We start from the raw sequence: 20,449 nt of genomic DNA, 5'->3' as shown, positions 1-20,449 counted from the left end.
CTGAAGTAATTAATGAAAAATTTACAGTGATCATAGAAAAAGCTTTTCCACACAACAGAAATATGGAGGCTGGCAAAAGTAGGTTTATAGTTGTAAATACTCGAAACAGTTCATTCTTGTATTATTACTTATATATTAATTATTGCATTAACCTCCTTTTGCCCACCTATGTATTTATGTTTATAAAGTTTCCACTTCAGATTGATGCATTAAAAGCAGGCGGTAGTGACCTAGGAAATGTAAAAATTGCCAAAATAATGAACTATTTCCTAAATTGTAGCAATAATTAAAATAGATTTCATGAGAATACATCAGACATTTTAATTTGTTTAAATATTATTGTATGAACCCACACAATACTAAAAGGTAGCCAGTAGCTACAATTGGCTATTGAAATGTGACTAGTCCAAATTAATATATGTGGTGTCAAACACACTCCAACTTTCAAAGGCTTAGTAGAAAAAATTCAAATATCTCAGTCATAAGTTTATATTTATTATCTGGTTAAATAATAGTACTTTTAATATAATGGGTTAAATAAAATAAATTTAAAACATTGATTTTATCTGTTTTCTCTGTATGTTTTATAACACAGCTATTAGAAAATTTAAATTATATATGTGCTTTGCATTAGCTTTCTATTTCACTGGCAGCATTGGTATAAACAACTAAAGTTATACAAGAATATAACCTTCTTTTACAGTTTCTCTGTTAATCCAATATAAGTATAAACTAGCACTTGAAAATGACAATTGTGATTCTGGTTAGTCTTGAGCTTTTAAAAGTGAGTAAACTAAAAAAATAAATAAAAAAAAAAGCTCGTGTAGCAATTAATTATATCTGACAAAAAAAGAATTAAAAACAAAGGCTATATAGTAAGATACAAAGAAGTTTACTACATAATGACAAAAAGAGCAATCCAACAAGAGGATATAACCTTTGTAAACATTTACATACCCAACATAGGACCACCTAAATCTAGAAAACAAATCTTGATGGATAAAAAGGAAGAGATTGACAGTAATAGAGTCATAGTAGGGAACTTTAACACCCCATTGATATCAATAGATTGATCGTCCTGACAAAAAATCAACAAGGACACAGCACCCTTAAATGATATACTAGATTAGATGGATTTAATTGATATCTTCAGAGCATTTCACCCCAAAGCAGCAGAATATACATTCTTTTCAAGTGCATATGGAACATTTTCTAGGATAGAACAAATGTTAGGAAACAGAACAAAGCTCAATAAATTTAATAAGATTGGAATGTTACTAAACAATGAATGAGTAAACAATGAGATCAAGGAAGAAATTAAAAGATTCCTTGAAACTAATGAAAATCAGACTACAATAACCCCAAACCTATGGGAAAACAGTCCTAAGAGGGAAATTCATAGCAATACAGGCCTACCTCAAGAAACAAGAAAATTTTCAAATAAACAACCTAACTTAAAGGAACTAGAAAAAAAAATAAACAAAGCCTAAAGTGAGTGGAAGAAAGGGCATAGTAAAGATCAGAACAGAAAAAAAAAAACCCACAAAAACAGAGTCTAAGAAAACAATACAGAAGATCAATGAAACACACCAGTCAGAGAAAGATAAATATAAATATCACATGATCTCACTCATTTGTGGATTATAATGAACAACATAAACTGATGAACAAAAACAGATCGAGACAGAGAAGCATCGATAAGACTGTCAAACCTCAGCGGGAAGGTAGGGATGGGTGGGGTAAGGGGGAGAGATCAACCAAAGGACTTGTATGTATGAATATAAGCATAACCAATGGACACAGACACCAGGGGGGTGAGGGCATGATTGGGGGGGTGAGAGGGGCAATAAGGGAATAAGAACACACATGCAATACTTTAATCAATAAAGGGGGGGGGGGAGAAAAGATAAACAGATTGGTGTACCTTTAACCAGTATCATAAAAAAAAAGAGAGGATCAAAATAAATAAAATCAGAAATGAAAGAGGAGAAGTAACAAACAATTGACTCCACCCAGAAATAAAAGGGATTGTAAGAAAATATTACAAACAATTATATGTCAACAAATTGGACAATCTTGACAAAATGGATAAATTCCTAAGTATATGAAATTTTAAAATATATAAATTTGCTTTAAAACAATATGTATAGCTATAAAAGGTGGAGTTATTTTAACTTTGAATGTGTACCATGTAGGAAACTGTGCTCTTTTTATTGGTGAAGGGGATCTCACAGAAATTCAAGTTTGGAAGGATTTCCTTTGTTGTTTCAGATTTGGTTGTTTGGGATATGGAGCTAGAAGTGTGGGAGAGATTTCTCCAACATTGACATCTACTCCATGAGCTTTTTCTATGTGCTTATTTTATTGTAGTTTATTAAAATTATTTGATATTAAAAGTTTCTTAAAAGTAAATAAGTTCAAGGAATATTTTGTATAATGTAAGTCATCCATATGGATATCAGATATCAGAAACCAACATGTTGAAGAGTGATCATATACTGGCCATAAGGAATCCTTTAGATTTCCAATTAAAATCAGAAGGACAACTGTCAGGCAATGTCTTCTTTTCAGTCTCTAATTTATCATATTATGGCACTAATTAATTTTAGAGAAATTCCAACACTGTAGTATTCTAACCATAGTAAAAATGCCTCTAGAGATACTTTGATAAAAGTGTAAATTTTCAATAAAGAACTAATTTAAAAATTTTCAAAAGAATTATTTGTAATAGTAGTTCTGATATCATGTCTTTAAGATCAAACAATTAATCCAACGTTTCGATCCAGAGAATTTCATAATTTATGCATTACTTAGAAACACATAAACTAATGTTTAAGTGGTTATTCATACCGTCATAAATCCATCCAGCAAACCTGAATCGGGTTTCGGAGGTGCCTGCAACCGTTCCATCGACCATTTTTCAATGATGGAAGAGACTTGTGTATTTTCGGTATTTAATATTCTGAACCCTGTCATGTTAACGCCACTGTATCGGTAGGGCTCTACATCAAGAGCAAAGAGGTCCTGAAAGACAAATGTTTTCATGTTATTATCAAAAGAGTATATTTACAAGCATGCATAATTGAAATAGTCACTTATTCTTGCTTGCCTTAGGATAGTTAACACCAATGTGTCTCAAGTGATGCTAAACATCACAAATCACCAAGATTCAAATAGAATATCCTCATGTTTTGGCAATGCAAATATATATATACTATATACTATTCTAATTCCACCAATGCTACAACAGGCTTTTTATAGCCACCTTTAATATTTACATGAGCTTTCTTTTCCATGTTAAGGATAGCTTATCCTTAAATATTATGCATTCCTGTTCCACTCTTAACTAACTAGAGGTTTTTTTTTTTCTATGCCCTGCTTTTTTGGCTGGTTATTGCCATTTTATATTTTAGGTATCTTTTTGTTTTGTTTTGTTTGTTTTGTTTTGTTTTAAGAAACAGTTCACAGTATATGGCTTCTAACTAAATAAAAAATATATCAAAACAGAAAAAAAAAAGCTAAAAAGACTGCCCTTTTTGTTGCAGAATACCTGCAGTCCCTTTGCTACACCCTATCTGGCAACTTCACCATAAGGAATCCTTTAGATTTTCAGTCTATATACAGTGAATGCTCTGCTTTGCCCTTTGGTTTTCCCAGAAGGCAGGAGACCAAAGCTATCAAAGTATTTGGATGGAACTATGAAAACATGCAGCACATAAGACTTTTGCCTTTTTTTCTAACTGATCTTACAGACAACATGAGAACAGGGGCAAGATTAATGCCATTGGTTCTATGTAAAGCTTGCCTTGGACTCACACAGCTATACAGGTTAGATAGCAGGAATAAAATTATGTGGATCTTTAGGTTTTTCTTTTTCAATGTTTGCAGTCAAGTCAAAGATATACACTGAATAGCCAGATTATTATGATCTCTGAATGCATAATAATCTGGCCACTCAGTGTATACCCTATATAATAAAAGGCTAATATGCAAATTGTCCCCTTGATCAGGAGTTCGACCAGCAGGCAGGCTGGCCAACCGCCCATGTCCCCTCCCCCCTGGCCAGGCTGGCCGGACCCCACCCATGCATGAATTCATGCATTGTGCTTCTAAAAAAATTATATATATAATTTAAAATATATATATATGAATATATATATGTTTTTTTATATATATACTGGAGGCCCGGTGCACGAAATTCGTGCACGGAGGGGGGTTGTCCCTCAGCCCAGCCTGTACCCTCGCCAATATGGGACCCCTCAAGGGATGTCCGACTGCCCGTTTAGGCCGAATCGGGCTTAAACGGGCATTCGGATATCCCTCTGACAATCCAGGATGCTGGCTCCCAACTGCTTGCCTGCCTGCCTTCCTGATTGCCCCTAACTGCTTCTGCCTGCCAGCCTGATCACCCCCAAATCACTCTGCTGCCAGCCTGTTTGCCCCCAACTTCCCTCCTCTGCCGGCCTGGTCACCCCTAACTGCCCTCTCCTGCAGGGTTGATCACCTCCAACTGCCCTCCCTTGCAGGCCTGGTCCTTCTCAACTTCCCTCCCTTGCAGGCCGGGTGCCTCCCAACTGCCCTCTCCTGCTGCCCATCTTGTGGTGGCCATCCTGTGTCCACATGGGGGCAGGATCTTTGACCACATGGGGGCAGCTATATTGTGTGTTGCAGTAATGAGCAATCTCCATATTACTCTTTTATTAGATAGGATAGAGGCCTGGTACAGGGGTGGGGGCCAGCTGGTTTGTCCTGAAGGGTGTCCCGGATCAGGTGGGGGTTCCCTTGGGGTATGAGGCGGCCTGAGCGAGGGGCCTGTGGTGGTTTGCAGGCCAGCCATGCCTCCTGGCAACCCAAGTGGAGGCACTGGTATCTGGAATTTATTTTCCTTCTACAATTGAAACTTTGTAGCCTGGAGCGGAACCAAGCCTGGGGCTCCTTCCGAGGCCGACAGCCATTTCTGTTGGGGTTATAATTGAAACTTTGTTGCCTTAAGCGGGTGGGCCTGGCCAGGGTGTGCGAAAAGCATTGCTTCTCCTGTTGCCAGCGGCAACCCTGACCTGCTCTCTCAAGCTCCATTCTGCTGCCATTTGTTTGAATATGTTTACCTTCTATAATTGAAACTTTGTAGCTTGAGTGGAGGCTTAGGCCTGGCAAGGGCAGGAGGAAAGCTTGGCTTCCTCTGTTACCTAGGAAACCTTGCTCTCTGTGGCTGTAGCCATCTTGGTTTGGGTTAATTTGCATGCTTGCTCTGATTGGATGGTAGGCGTGGCTTGTGAGTGTGTCAGAGGTATGGTCAATTTGCATATTTGTCTATTATTAGGTAGTATAAAAATTTATATATTTAAAAATATATATATATATATGAATATATATGTATATATTTTATATATATAATATAATATACATATATATATATATATATAAATACTGAGTTGCAGATTATTATGCGTTCAGAGATCATAATAATCTGGCCACTCAGTGTATATTCAATGGGTTAAATAATATATTGTAATGTATGCTAAGGGGTAAAAGAGAAGAAGTCAGCAAAAGTCAGAAGACAGGTGACTTTTAATTTCTATAGTCAGAAACAACTTCCTCAAGCAGATGGATTCAGAGCTGCCATCAAAGACTGGGCAGGTTTTTGAGAGACGAAAGGGAAAAGGAGGGCATTCAAAGTATCAGTAGAGACAAAAATTAGAAAACATAAAATCTATTCAGGAGACTGATCTAGATCAGTTTGGCCACAAAAGAGAATTCATAAAAGAGAGTAGCAGCAAACAAACGAACAAATAAACTAGAAAAGTTAGGTTAGAATCAAACTAAAAAGGCCTTCAGTTATAGGCTGTGTTCTATACAATGCAAACTAGTTCTTTTCTCTTTTTTTCTTATTAAAAGATACTTTTGATTTCCCTAAAATCTTATGATTATGGGAGAACTGAACTTTGGCAGAATTAAAATATAATTTGCTGAGGAGTGAAGGCTTCCACTCCCTCTCCACCAGCCTATCACTGAGTTTCTTACAGGCCACAAAAATTCTCCTGGTGGGAAGTGATATAGAGATAGTACAGCAGAGTTAACCTTAGTATTTACCAGTAAAATGCAGCCTACAGCTAGAAGTATCTCCAGTGAAGGAGAGTTTTAATACACAAAGCTATTGTGATCAATTAAATCTTAACAATTTGATCTGGTAGTTTCAACCCTCCGAAAAACAAGGAGATTACCTGGAAGACTTTTAAGTTAACAGAGAAAAAAGCATTGGTTAAATTGGTCACTGTGCTAGAGACACTGTGGAGGAAAGACAAGTAGAATTTTGTTGGAGATAATGAGTCAGAGACAATAGGAGTTTTGAAGGAAGTCAGAAGAGGGGTCAATTTAGAGGATAATATATTAAGTTTAAATAATTTGAAATGATCTTAATGCCACAACAGTTAGGATTATTCTTCAATGTAGCAATACACAACAATTAAAGATTATTACAGATGGACATTTAGATCTTATTTCAACAAAGGTAACAATTGAAACTTTAAATACATACCATTTCTGAAGAAAATGATCAAAGATTTTAAAAAAAGAAAAGAAAATAGTATGGAGGCCCAAACTTGGAGATACTCTCATATTTTGGAGACAGGCAGGAATCAAATTAGTGACAGAGACATACAGCTATTTCACAAGGGAAGGTGTTAAAAGAAACAGGCCCCAAATGGAATCACTTTTGCAAAGCGCATGTCACCAAACCAAGGCTTAATACTTAACCTAATTGCATTTCAAACTTCCTCAGGAATATCATCTGACTGGTCTGTCTGTAATTTCCTGGTCAACAACAGTGAGGTGATCTGCCTAAATATACCCTTTTGTCCTCCAATAGGAAGTAACCTTGCCTGAAATAACCTTTTTCTGCATTTATGACTCCTTCTTCCCACCCTCTCTCTGCCTTTAAAAGCCTTCTGTACATCCCCTCAGAGCTCCTCTCCACTTGGTACATGGGATGCTGTCCGATTCAAAATCATTCAATAAAGTCAACTAGATCTTCAGATTTACTCACTTAAATGTTATGTTTTTAATAAAGAGACATCGGGATGTGAAATGATAAAGAAATAGAGCTAAGAGTAAGTAGGTTTGATAAAACAGCAAAGTCAGGTTTTTGTGCAGTCAGGTTTTTGAGGAAAAACTGTGTGGTGGGTATGTGCAGACAAAAGATAAACGTAACATTCAATTTTCTAATAGTTCATTAAATAATATTGACTTAAAATCCAACTAAATATAGACAAATACAATATAGTAAATTCAATCTACTAAAAGAGCAGCTTCAACAAATATGACTTTTGTAAAGTGAGTAGAATTAACCACATAAGAATTTGTGCTTTTCTAAAACATTGATTTCTCAGTGAACTAGTTTTGAATTCCATTATGTTCTGAAAGTCATCTACAGGAATATAAAAATAAGATAATATTTTGAATTTAATATCTAAAATGAGTTTATTTTAATATCATCAGCTTACCACCAAGAAATATTAGTTCTTTGTTATGATAATTTATCCTGGGTTTTATCAAAATAATATACAGTATAACTACAACAGTGTCAGTCATATTATTTCTTCTCACTCAAAAGCCATTTCCCATTCTGCAAAGTCATAATAATAAAATTTAGAGCATTATCTTTATGTTTTATAAATTACTTACCAGAGTGGTAAAGATATAATGATAATATTCTGTCATCATCCCCATAGCTAATGCCTAAGAAGTAAAAAAATAAAAATAAGTAAATATAAGTATATTGATATTAAAGGTACACATTATATGAAATACATTATGTAAATAAGACAGATGAAAACAAAATAGTATGATTTAATAAAGAATCAGTCTATATTATTAAGGTGACATTAAAATTGAATCAAACTAAATCTTTCCTCCATAGTTGAAGAAGATTAGTGGTTACTAAAGGAATTTCAGAACTAATTATCTTGGTAGAATAGCTATTAGTTGAATGTGTGCAATTGTGAAGCTTATTGCTTTGCATATAAGGAGAAATTTCATTTGACACAAACCTGAGATAGCACATCTTAGTTCATTATGTGTGTAATGTGTCCACCACCAATACCCTAATGAGGAACACCATTTTATTTTGATAAAAGGTATTACTCAATTAGGGAAAAATGTGCTGCAAAGTACAATGCCAATAGGAATTTTTTTAAAGCATTTTAGAGACGTTTCCCTGACATTAAAGAAGCAGGTGTACATCACCACTGTCATTCAAAAAGTACAGATAAAGAAATGTATTTTTATTTTTATTAGTAGGCCAATTTCAATCCACTATGTTTTATTTCATACTTTTACAGTCCTTGTCAATATTAGACTATTAATCTTAAAACAAAGACTTTTGGATTAGAACTTCTAGCCATAAGAAGTGTCAATGTCCCCTCTGAAAAGAGAAAATGCCTTTGATATACTATAGCTGTTTACCAATAAAGAGTAGTTGGTGATGATAACTGAAAAATGATGTTCTTTTTAAAAAAAAAATCTGGATAAAGAGCTCTTAGTAAAAAACAAGCATTTTCAGGTGCATCTAACACTCAATACTGTTCCACACACTAACTACACAAATTCGTTCTGGGCAGAGGTGGCATCTTAGCTATTAAGGCATACATGTCAATTAGTGCCTTCAATTTTCCTCAGAAAAATCTAGCCAGCCCCAAGCTCCACTCAGTTTTAAAGCTTTCAGAAAAGAGAACTTCAAATTCGCTGTTGCTCAGTATTTAGAAAAAAACTCAGTTAGTGTAAATAAATTAAGCAAACAAATAAGCAAATAAGGCTACACTGATAAACCCATTCTTTTTTCTGGATATTTAAAATATTGGATTAAACCCTTCTATACCTGCTCTCCAAATCCTGTATCATTTCCTCAGAGTTCCATTGTTTGTTAACAAATGTTGAGGAATCTCAGAAAAAGTTTATAAATCATAAAATAGAGTCCTATTAAATGTTGCATTGCTACATTAACAAGAAGGAAGTTATTTATTCTTGAATTGGTTTCTAGAATAACTGCGTTCCAAAGAGGAGACAAATCTCTGGGATAAGGTAACTTTAAAAAAATACTATTGTATACATGTCGTTTGACAGTGTTGTAGAATCTAAAAGGACATATTCTGTGTGATAATGTTACTCTGACTTCTTAATTTTCACATTCTCACTTTACCTTTGCTCTGATTTTTAATTTACTAATCTAGTTATAATTATGTCTTGTGCCTTGATGGCATGGCCAAGGGTGAACCTGAGTTGGGGCGGCTGAAAGGCTTAGAAAAGACAGGCAAGAGAATGAAAGCTGGGTCTCGGTGGGACACTGCTACATCATGGTGAGAGAGCGCCGCCACCCACAAGCCGTGTCTTTATTTTATAGCCAGATTTTCACCAGGCAAAGTAAGGGCGTGGTCAAGATGTTTACAACATTCTTGTGGGTTTTGATCCTACTCATCTACATGTACCTGAACTCTATCAAGCCCACATCACTCAGGCACATGGGGTCACGTGTTCAGACCATAGCTTCAAGCTTACCACTACAGCTGTTGGCTATAATTGTGCTGGGAGGGCCCTGCCCTCCAAGCTGGGACTTGCACGTGGCCATGAGAGGTTTGTGCCCTCTCATTAGTCTGAGGCTTGAACCTGACCAAACACTGTAGCCGCGCCCCACAATGTATCTTTTTCTGTTGTATATATATTTTTTAAATATTATCATAATTCTCTTTTCTTATGTGTATCCTAACCTAGGTTTATTTTGGAATAAATATTTCTTAATATCTCTAAGTCAGAATAGACATAAGAAAACAAGTATAAAATAATGAATGAATCACAGAGAAGGCAGAATGGAAATTCTATTAAAGATGAGAGGCCTCTCACCCTTCAAATAGCAAAATAAGTCAGAGTTAGTTATTCTAGGAACAAAATAGCTGATCATTTGCATACTAGTTGGAAGCCTAGAGAGAAAGCCTACCAAAGCTCTGTTACTAACAAACAGCTGAATGTTAACTCACTCTTGGAATAAAGAAAAGGTCTCCTTTCCAAGGCTGTGTATTCTTTTTTTTTTTTTTTTATTCATTTCAGAGAAGAAGGGAGAAGGAGAGAGATTTAGAAAATTCAATGATGAGAGAGAATCATTGATCAGCTGCCTCCTGCTTGGATCGAGCTTGTAACCTGGGCATGTGCCCTGAAGGAGAATTGAACCGTGACCTGCTGGCTTATAGTTCGATATTCAACCACTGAGCCATACTGGCTGGGCAAGTCTGAGTATTCTTAATGCGATCAAGAATCGTTTTGATATTAAATGAAAACAAATTCCTACTCTAGATTTCAGTGCTTACTTTATTGCATCATTTTGTTCATTAAAAAACAACAACACACACACAAAAAACAAAACAAAACAAACAAAAAACCTCACATGCTTTATTACCCAAATATAACACTAGAGCAATTTTCCAAATCCAATTAAATATTTTACTGTCGTGAAATCAACATTCATATTGGAAGACTGGACAAACATCTGTCTAATAAAATAACCATTTTAGAACAGACATTTACTGTTGGTAGTTATATGTTAAAGGACATAATTTGACATCTGAATCTGCATCACTCTCCAGTAGTGAAATTTTATCCTACACATTAAAGATTTTAAGACAGTTAAAAAATTCTAAACACTGTGGTGTTAGCCAGTGTACACAAAAATTCTAAAAAATGAAGTCCAAAGACTTATGTTCAAATCCAGGTTTTACCACATTGTAAGTATATGGCCTTGTACTAACTAACTCCCAACATTAGTTCCCTCATCTGTAAGATATAAGCTAATAATAACTGCTGTTTTCAAAAGTGTTATTAGGTCTGAATAGTGCTGAAATAATATTAAGAGATCTTACTGCTATAAATGATTTCATTTGCTTGATTTAGTATTATCTTTTTAAGTAGGCAATGCTTATTCTGGAAGGAATATTTCTTTTTTATTAAATGTACTGTTAATAAAATTATATAGGTTGCCAGTGTACAATTTTATGATACATCATCTGTACATTGCATTGTGTATGTACCACCCAAAGTTAAATCTTCTGTCACCATACATTTGACCCACTTTACCCTTTACTATCCTCCCACTCCCTTCCTTCTGCTAACAATTATACTGTTGTCTGTGTCTATGAGTTTTTGTTTGTTTGTTTTATGGTTTGTTCATTATTCCTTTCAGTTTTATTTCTTAATGTCACTGGGTAGGATATGCATCCCTCTGGTATTTCCTTGCTGTTTGATATTGGTCAACTTACTTAATCTTTTTGAGACTCATTCTCTTTATCTTAAAGTAGAGATAGCCACTTTTTCTTTTGGTTGTGGTGACAATTAAACACCAGCAAGGTATAAGGCGTCTCACAGTAGATGCCAGCTAAATAGCAAATCTCTTTTTCTTTTCCTATCAGTTGACTTTAGTGGCTGAGCTGCTCAACTGTTTCTCTTTCATTTCAGTACAAAACAGAAATATCTATGTCATTAATCAAAATTCACATTAAAAAACAGTTTTTAGCCACATAAAATAACCTATGAACTACAATCTGTTTGAAGATCATCAATCTTGACATTACTTTTCCTGCAAAACAATTTATTAAAAGCAATTGTCAGACTTTTTATCAGAAAATTACATCTAGGAAAATACTGTGTGTTTTTACAAACTGTCTGTATAACAATAATACTTTGATTTGAAAACCAAAGTCCAAAGTTTAAATCCAAATTTAAAAAAGAAACTAATGATTTAAGTAATTTAAACATTACCTGTTTCAAAATGCCTGCTGCCATTTCATGGCTACAGTCAAAGATTACGTGGAACTCCTTGCCTCTTTTCATTTCTTTTAGTAAGGGTTTTGCATCCTTTGTATCAGCAGGTAGTTGACGAATTTTAAGTCGAAGATTGTACCTTGATGGAGCTTTGATGAGCTCTTGCAAACGAATGAGACCTTAAATGAAAAAGGTACAAGAAAAGAATATTAGAGAAAAATTGGAGTGGGCCATAGAATCACAAAAAATACCACAATGTCTGATTTTCTTGCCCATGTATATGTGCATAATGCAGTATGACCATTAAAATTCCTATTTCAAAACTCTAGATTCCAGGTTATTTTCGTTAAAATAATCACTTCTGAAATTCTATAAGGTATTTTTCAAATTATGAAATACATAAATGACTATTAGTTAACATAAATCACTTAAATATGTAAATGAATAGTGTCAAATTGTCTCCCTATGTACCTCAATACTACTCCCAAGGGGTTGTCACTGTTAATAACTTGAAATATAAATATTCCATATACTTTCTGTGAATTTCAAATATATGCATAGAGGTTTACTTTGTTTTGTGTTTTATATTAATAGTTGTTTTGTGACAATGTCTTATATGTTGTTTTAAGTCAGTGACTATTATTCTAGTTTGTCCATCATTAAGAGTGTTTTATAAAGGACATAATTTGTGTCATTATTCTCTATTGTTAGAAACTCTGGTTACTTCTTTTTTGTTGTTTTTGTTTACAAGTAATGGTTTAGTAATTTGGTATATTTTTAAAAATTAAATAAAGTTCCTTAATAAAACAGACTCTAAATAGCCTGAATCATAATTAAATTATTTAAGAAATAAACTAACTTTTAAATATTGTTTTCTAGGTATAATATTAAATTCAGAATTTAATATAACCACAGACATTGGTAAAAGCAAACATTTTCCTAGAGCAGTAGCTCATGATTACATTAAGAAATAAGTCAAACTAATAGAAACATATTTAATAGGTCATAGAAATATCATACATTTAAAAATAACAGAGAAAAATAATTGACTGTATTCCTTTATACAAACTTCAAGTAATGAAACCCCTTTAGGAACTGATACAAAAGACATAATATATAAAAGAGCTTGATAAGAAAAATGATCATCCAATTATATTCAAGCTTAAACCAGATTAGCAATTTCCTTTTCTCTTCTTCCTACTCTTTCTTCTTATCTACCTACCTCTTTTTCCATTTAATTTTCATATTTTTATTTCTCCACTAGAGGCCCAGTGCATGAAATTCCTGCATGGGGGGGTGTCCCTCAGCCCAGCCTGCACCCTCTCCAATCTGGGACCCCTCGAGGGATGTCTGACTGCCCGTTTAGGCAGTCGGACATCCCTCTCACAATCCAGGACTGCTGGCTCCCAACTGCTCGCCTGTCTGACTTCCTGATTGCCCCTAACCACTTCTGCATGACAGCCTGATCACCCCCTAACCACTCCCCTGCCAGCCTGATTGATGCCTAACTGCCCTCCCCTGCTGGCCTGGTCACCCATAACTGTCTCCCCTGTGGGCCTGGTCCCCCCCAACTGCCCTCCCCTGCAGGCCTGGTCCCCCCCAACTGCCCTCCCCTGCAGGTCTGGTCCCCCCCAACTGCCCTTCCCTGCAGGCCTGGTCCCCCCCAACTGCTCTCCCCTGCAGGCCTGTGTCCCCCCCAGCTGCCCTTCCTTGCAGGCCTGGTCACCCCTAACTGCCCCCCCCACTGGCCTGGTCACCACTCACTGCCCCCCCCCCCCGCCGGCCTGGTCGCCCCACTAGCCTGCTGTTCAGTCATTTAGTCATCCCTCACTAACCACCCTGACGGGCTAGTCACCCCACACAGCCTGCTGTTCAGTTCTTTGGTCGTCCCTCACTAAGCCCCCTGCTGGCCTGGTCTCCCCATGCAGCCTACTGTTCAGTCGTTTGGTTGTCCTACACTAACCCCCCTGCCTGCCTTGTTGCCCCACATAGCCTGCTGTTTGGTCATCCATCCAGTTGTTTCAGTCATGGCAGCCCCTGGCTTTTTATATATATTAGGATAAAGCAATGCCACTCTTCTCACTATTTTTTGTTTGTTTGTTTGTCTGCTCTGGAAAATATAGGTGTGTTTCATTAAAAATATGCTATTTATGTGATTAAATAATGGGTTTACTATTGCCATTATTAAATGAATCAATTCATATTTTAAATTTATGATTTTTATATTGAATATGGTATCAATAAATATAACACATAAGTTCTTTTAAATATACTCATAAAATATTAAGAATGTAAAATGGTACTAAAACCAAAATGTTTAAGAATTATTCAATTGGATTATCTCTAAATTGTTCATAGCTGTAAATTTTCATTATTCTAACAAAATTATTTATAAAAACACTGACTGATCAATACCAACTTTAGCTGAAGAAAGAAGAGCAAACTGCCCTTGGCTTATTTACCTCACAAGATTGTATGCAAGTTAAATGTAGACTTAGGGGAGTTAGCCGATCATAACAAAATATAGCCTAGGTATTGTATTTGAATCTCAGTTCAAAAATCTGTGATGTGTGTGATTGGATAAAACCATCTATGTATTAATATATAAAACACCAAAAAAGAAACTGGCATATATTAGATTCTCAATAAGTGGCAGTTATCATTGGTGCTATTTTTATTAACATAGGACGAATATAGGTTTTTTTTTTTAATGTGCTGGTTATTAGAACTGTTTTTAGAAGGTATTTGACACTGATTTAGACTGAAAAGCTAACAACAACATTTTAATCAAATTTTTAAGAGATGAATTCATTACCAAAGGAAAGGGGTTATATAGTTATAAATTAGCCCAGCAGTTTTAAGTTGAAAAAGCTCAACTAACTCAAAAACATAAATTTTATGAAGAATAAAACCCATGAAGAGTATTTGTGAAGTTTGCCCTAAGTATAAATATTGCCAAGGATATTCAAGTCTCTTAAGAACTCATGTGGATAGTCCCTGGAGCCATCAGATACAATAAATGTTTACTTATTCTCTTCACACATATACATCCCTGCTGGCATTAATGTAACAGATTTCAGTTTGCCAGCTTCCCTGGGGAGTAATATCAAAGATCTAAGAAAATAACTGTTGCTACTAGGAACTGCCATCTCCTAGTTAAGAATTTAAGTGAAATGTTGTCTTCATTTAACATAGATCTACTGCATATCTTCTATGTACCAGACATTGTTTCATTGATAAACACTATGAAGTAATAGCATGTATTCAGTCTTCAACTGCATGAGATCAACTTTGACTTTGGAATTTTTTAATACAAAAGTCGTTCCTATAATGTTTTTCACAATCAGTTTTTGGAATAAAAGTGGTTCAGTAGCATCAGAGAGCAGAAATCTAGACACCTATTTGAATACTAAGAGCAGCATCATAGTTTTGAGTTATGGCTTTCCATCATCTCCTGTACTAAGAAGTCTAGGCACTTCTATCTCTCTTGGCTTCTAAGCATTTGTTGATGTGCTCTGGGGTGCTGTTTCTTTTTAAATCTATATTCTCATTCTAGGTTCTTTGTCTTCCTCATTATCTGACATTCAGATACAAATGTCTGTCCAAAACCTGTTATTTAGAACACTTTGGAAGAATGAGAGGAGTGACAAAATGGAAGATGCATTCAAAACATCCAAAGAATGGATGCTTAGCTACCTATTTAATATGAGTAATTGGATAGCATCCTGTATGTGGATGGGGTTTTCTCCATAGTAAAATGGGCGTAAACAAAAGGAACATATTCTAATTACAACACTGGCTATGTATTTCCCTCTGCAGATCTCTGTCGATCTTCCTACCTCCCCCAATATCCTCCTTCAACTAACCATGTTCTAAAAATAACAATTCCTGAAAAGATCACCCTAATCAAATTCATCATATAGAAATAAATATGCATGCTTTGTAAAAAAAAACAAAAAAAAAGTTTTGCCCCATTTTTAAGGAAAAAAGTATGAGCCTCTCAAAATATTTAAATGGTTTACATGTAATCCTGGCCTATGGGCCTTTAGTCAAAATGGAGAAATAAAAGGACACATCTCTGAGATGAAGTAAAAGGGAAAAATCTATTTTATTGAAAATGTGGCTAAAACAAATAATTTCCAAAGAACAATTTTCAGAAAAAAATAGTTTAACAAATTTGGCACCTGGTTAGGTTATTTAATGAAAGAGTAGAATTATGACTCCTTAAAACAGCCTTTTAATTAAAATGCCCACTTTTCCCTAATGCAATTAGTTGATGTAATGGTAATAAAAAAGAAACAATCTGCACAGATGGGTTCCTAAAAACCTTCTAACAAAGAAGAGCTGCGCATTGCAATTATCACTTTATTTTGGAAGATGAGTAACATTCTACTGCCTCTAATTCCTTCACAGATAGCATATTTTTTAACCTCTTTCTACTTTCAGTTATTTTACAATAGCTGAAATCAAGGTTTATCTTGTGCTTATAGGGAACAGAGGTCTGAGCTGCTCTTTTCAAAAGTTGCCATCAATTTAGCTTTTAAGGAGACTCCAGAAGGAGCCATTTGTGCACACTCCAGCTGGCGCTTCCTTCCAAAGAGATCAATCACACCACCTCTCCACAGGCCCAGCCTCTCCAAGGCCCCAGGAAGGGAGTCCCACATCTCCTCCCATCCCCAGGTATTGATTTGGGCAGCCCACAAACTAGAGCTTTGCCACCTGGCTTACTCAACTGCCCTATTTATCATTTTAGTAAATGTGGTCTCTGTGCAGGCCAGACTTCCCCCAAAATACACTGTATAATAAACGATACAAAAATGACTCATCTACATTCAATGGTTCATCACACACACACCATTTTATAACGTTTCGAGTTATTTTTGTTAGGATGTTTTATTTGTACCACAGAATGTTTTAAAGAAAACTAAATAGAATATGTATATCAGGTATGGATTTTGTAATGTTTGGTAATACTCTAAATATAGAGAAGAAAGCTAAATCATAATTTTTAAAAATGTTAAATGGTTTTGACAGGAGAGGTAGATTGGCACTACAAAAATGTTTGTCTCCAAATTTCTGTGAGCCCTCCTCCTCTGGGGTTAGGTGAATTTGTTCATCAGTACTGGGGAAATGGAAAAATAAAGAACACTGGGGTCTAGGAAAAGAAGGGAGAAGAGGAAGGGAAGATGAAGCTTCCAAAGCCGTTTCATCTTGTTCGAAGACAGAAAGCTAGTGATATAAAGTAAAATTAGAGGGCTGGTCTCCAGAGAGGGATTGGCTCCTCTCTTTCTGAGATTTGCTGCATTTTTAAAGTATGCTAGAGCCTACAAAATTCAAAACTCAAAATATATAAAATAAAATAAAAATACTTTAGCTTGATATATTGAAATCTAAGTAGTAAATGAGTTTCAATTGGAATCTCAGCATGTGAATGTGAAGAACATTGTGTTGAGAATGATTTTCATACTAATTCTGTGTTCAGGGGCATGTTTCAATAGGGATTAGACCTGGGGTGGTGGGCTAGGCATGGTTAGCATCATGTAAAGGTCATCCCTATATTAAAATCTCCTGCTTATTTTTTTGTTAAATTATAAAATCCTATCCATTATATTTTTATTGATGGAAAAGCATTTCTATGCTTCAAAATGGAAAATAATACAATGCCAACCATACATTTTAGGCATCCTGCTCTCTACGGGAGCTAGGACCTGAATGGTTCAATCCTGAACCATAATGCATTCAAACAAGTAAAGTCCAAAGAAGAATTATGACATACAGTCTCCTGAAAATATTTTACAAGTGTACAAATTTATAGTCTGAAATGACTTGTTACAATTCCATATTTTCCTCTTTTCAAATACCCTCAAATGCTGAAAACTCACTCTGACACGTAATACACATAAACACACGCATGCGCACACAAATGCACACACAAACACACTACTCTGCTTCTATTTCCCTGGGAAATATAATTCACCTCTTTGTTTACAGCTCTCCCTAGGAGAGTCTGACCATGATGTTTTTGTTATTTCTGCTTGGCTGACATTTGTCAAGTCCACACCACAAATACTATAGAACTGATCTAGCAAAACAGATGCCTCTTAGTAAGGCCTGGGTGAGGGAGTCACTAACAGGTAATTACAGAGTAACCGTTAGCAGGTAAGTCAAGGCTGAAACCCAAAGGTCAGTACTGTGTGTTGCAGCATGCTGCCAAATTTCTGAACCATACAAGTGGCATGGCAGTCCACACCCACCTCATTAACTTTCTCTCGAGTGGCGATAGACAAAGGTATTTACATTTTTTAAACTTTAGTTTTCCCATATGTAAAAATGTGATAATATTTATTAACATATAGGAAAACATCAAATGAGATAATAATCATTTAAATCACTTGATACTGTGCCTGGCACAGATCAATCTTCGTCTCAAGTTTCTGGTATTTACTTGTCTCTTGGACCCCAGAGATTGCAGGCCTGTGTGTGCTCCCATCGGCCCTGTTTGCTCCCCAAATCCTGTCTGCAGTCTTGTGAGTGGTCTCTATCGAAATCTCTCCATTTCAAGTATCTAAATCAGTTCTGCTTCCTGTTTGGAACCTTTTTAATAGTCTATCTATATGCTATTGACTACCAAATTTCTATCTATTGCCAGAACACTCCCCTGAAACCTGGACTCTTAAATGAATTCTCCTATTTCGCAATTGTGTTAGCCTTACCCCAAAAGAAGTCTGGCCTTTGCTAGAGGCTCCTGGCAGGTAGTATCTAAGTCCTTGGACTGTCCTGCCTGACAAGGACGTCTTTGTTATCTGGGGCCCTTTTGTTATACAGGACAGTCTAACAGTGTGACTGGTAGTAGGGTATTTGAGTTGTGAGGTCATTGATCTCTGGAGGGTCAGCCAGGCCAGTGCGCAGCCATGTCTGCATGATTAAGCACCAGTAAAAAGTCTGGACACCAAGACTCAGGTGGGCTTTCTTGTTGGTAACATTCCATGCATATTGTCACTTAGTGTTGCCGGCAATAGTTAGCACTGTTCACAAATGCACGGGGAGAGGACACTGGAACCTCTGAGTGTGGACTCTTGTGGGCTTTGCCCCGTGTGTCTTTTCTCTTGGCTGTTTTTCATCTGTATCCTTTTCTTGCTATAAATCACAACAGTATAACAGCAGTCAACCATTCTGTGAGTTGTTCTAGTGAATTATCAAACTTTCAGGTGATCTTGGATACCCTTGAAGTTGCAGTTGGTGTCAGAAGTGAAGGTGTCCTTAAAGACGCCTAACTAATGCAACATGTCTACTCTGATGTATAGTAGATACTATATTCCATACTTGGCCCTTCATCTCCCCACTCTCTGAAATTGCTCCTCCCTCAGTTATCCCAAGTAGGACAATGGCAACTCTTTATCAATCCAGGTACTCAGGCCCGAAACCTAGTGACATAATTGATTCTTCTCTTTCTAGCACACCTTCCATCCAATGAATTAGAAAAGCCTATTGGATCTTTCTTCAAAATATATAAAGAAAGCTACCTACTCTTGCTACTTCTAACACACTGGATTGAGCTACTTTGATCTCTCAAATAGATTACCTTAAAGCCTCCTAAATAACATTGCCCTTATATATTTGTATGTTCGGGTACATCTGGTAGTAGCTCAATGACTACAGGGCTTATTTCATAAGTTTGGTAAGTATAGTGTCTGGACCATTTTATGATAGAAAAGTGGGAATGAAGAATGCAAGAGCATGAAGCACAGTTTTAGTACAGGCATAAAACTATGGGAGCAGATGAGTGGAACTACAGTCAGTGGCCATGGATATATGTTGTCCTTTGGCTTGACTCAATACACAAAGAATTCCAATGTATGATGTACATTAAAACAGTGGCTTGTGATTTTCTAGGCCAAGTACTTCCAGATAATCATTCTATCTAAAGAAAGTTGTACATGCCGAAACCGGTTTGGCTCAGTGGATAGAGCGTCGACCTGCAGACTCAAGGGTCCCAGGTTCGATTCCAGTCAAGGGCACATCCCCAGTAGGGGAGTGCAAGAGGCAGCTGATCGATGTTTCTCTCTCATCGATGTTTCTAACTCTCTATCCCTCTCTCTTCCTCTCTGTAAAAAATCAATAAAATATATTTTTTAAAAAAAGAAAGTTGTACAGAATGCAATCCTGCTAGGCAAGGTCGCAGGGGTCTAACCAGAGGTCTCAACTCTAGAACAGGAGAAGCAACAGGAATAATGGAAAAGAAATGGACAGAGAATGCTAAAATTGCTACCTTGGGCTTGAGGCTAGGTCCAAGACTAGCTTGAAGTTGAATGCAAGGCCAGCTCCACGCTACCCCACAAGGCTCCTAATTGGTCACAGCTTTCCCCAGGCTGAATTGTTACATGGAGTGTATTGGTGTTCCCTGCAAGGCAGGGGCTGCCCTCCTGACTGTTACTCCTAAAGTCAATACTAAAATAGGATTTCCCTGTTTCTTCTCTCACCGCCATGAGGAAAAGCAATGATGGCATTACTACAAGGTAAACAGGGCTTTTCACTGTGCTAAGGCTAAAATCCTTTGGCCACCAAGGCCTTGGGGGTCTAAGTTCAATAAGTATCAAAATCAATTCTATTCAGAATGCTTCAGTTTGTGAGAAGCCAATAGACTTAGTGT

At 36.2% G+C, this 20,449-nt stretch overlaps 1 protein-coding gene across 2 annotated transcripts in view; it reads right to left on the bottom strand.

Annotated features, from left to right (window-relative positions):
• The window catches only part of GRIK2 (glutamate ionotropic receptor kainate type subunit 2), a 571,111-nt gene that overhangs the window by 301,937 nt on the left and 248,725 nt on the right, over positions 1-20,449 (bottom strand). For both annotated transcript variants that reach the window (XM_054722387.1, XM_054722388.1), the window contains exons 4-6: positions 11,797-11,978; positions 7,681-7,734; positions 2,851-3,024 (exon numbers count right to left, since the gene is read on the bottom strand). In XM_054722387.1, the coding sequence (XP_054578362.1) occupies positions 2,851-3,024; positions 7,681-7,734; positions 11,797-11,978 (410 nt within the window). The remainder of the gene's footprint in view (positions 1-2,850; positions 3,025-7,680; positions 7,735-11,796; positions 11,979-20,449) is intronic.

The sequence above is a fragment of the Eptesicus fuscus genome, chromosome 10 (genome assembly GCF_027574615.1).
Source record: "Eptesicus fuscus isolate TK198812 chromosome 10, DD_ASM_mEF_20220401, whole genome shotgun sequence".
Lineage (NCBI taxonomy): Eukaryota > Metazoa > Chordata > Mammalia > Chiroptera > Vespertilionidae > Eptesicus > Eptesicus fuscus.
The sequence above is the reverse complement of the archived record's forward strand: the minus strand, read 5'-3'. Positions and strand labels throughout refer to the sequence as shown.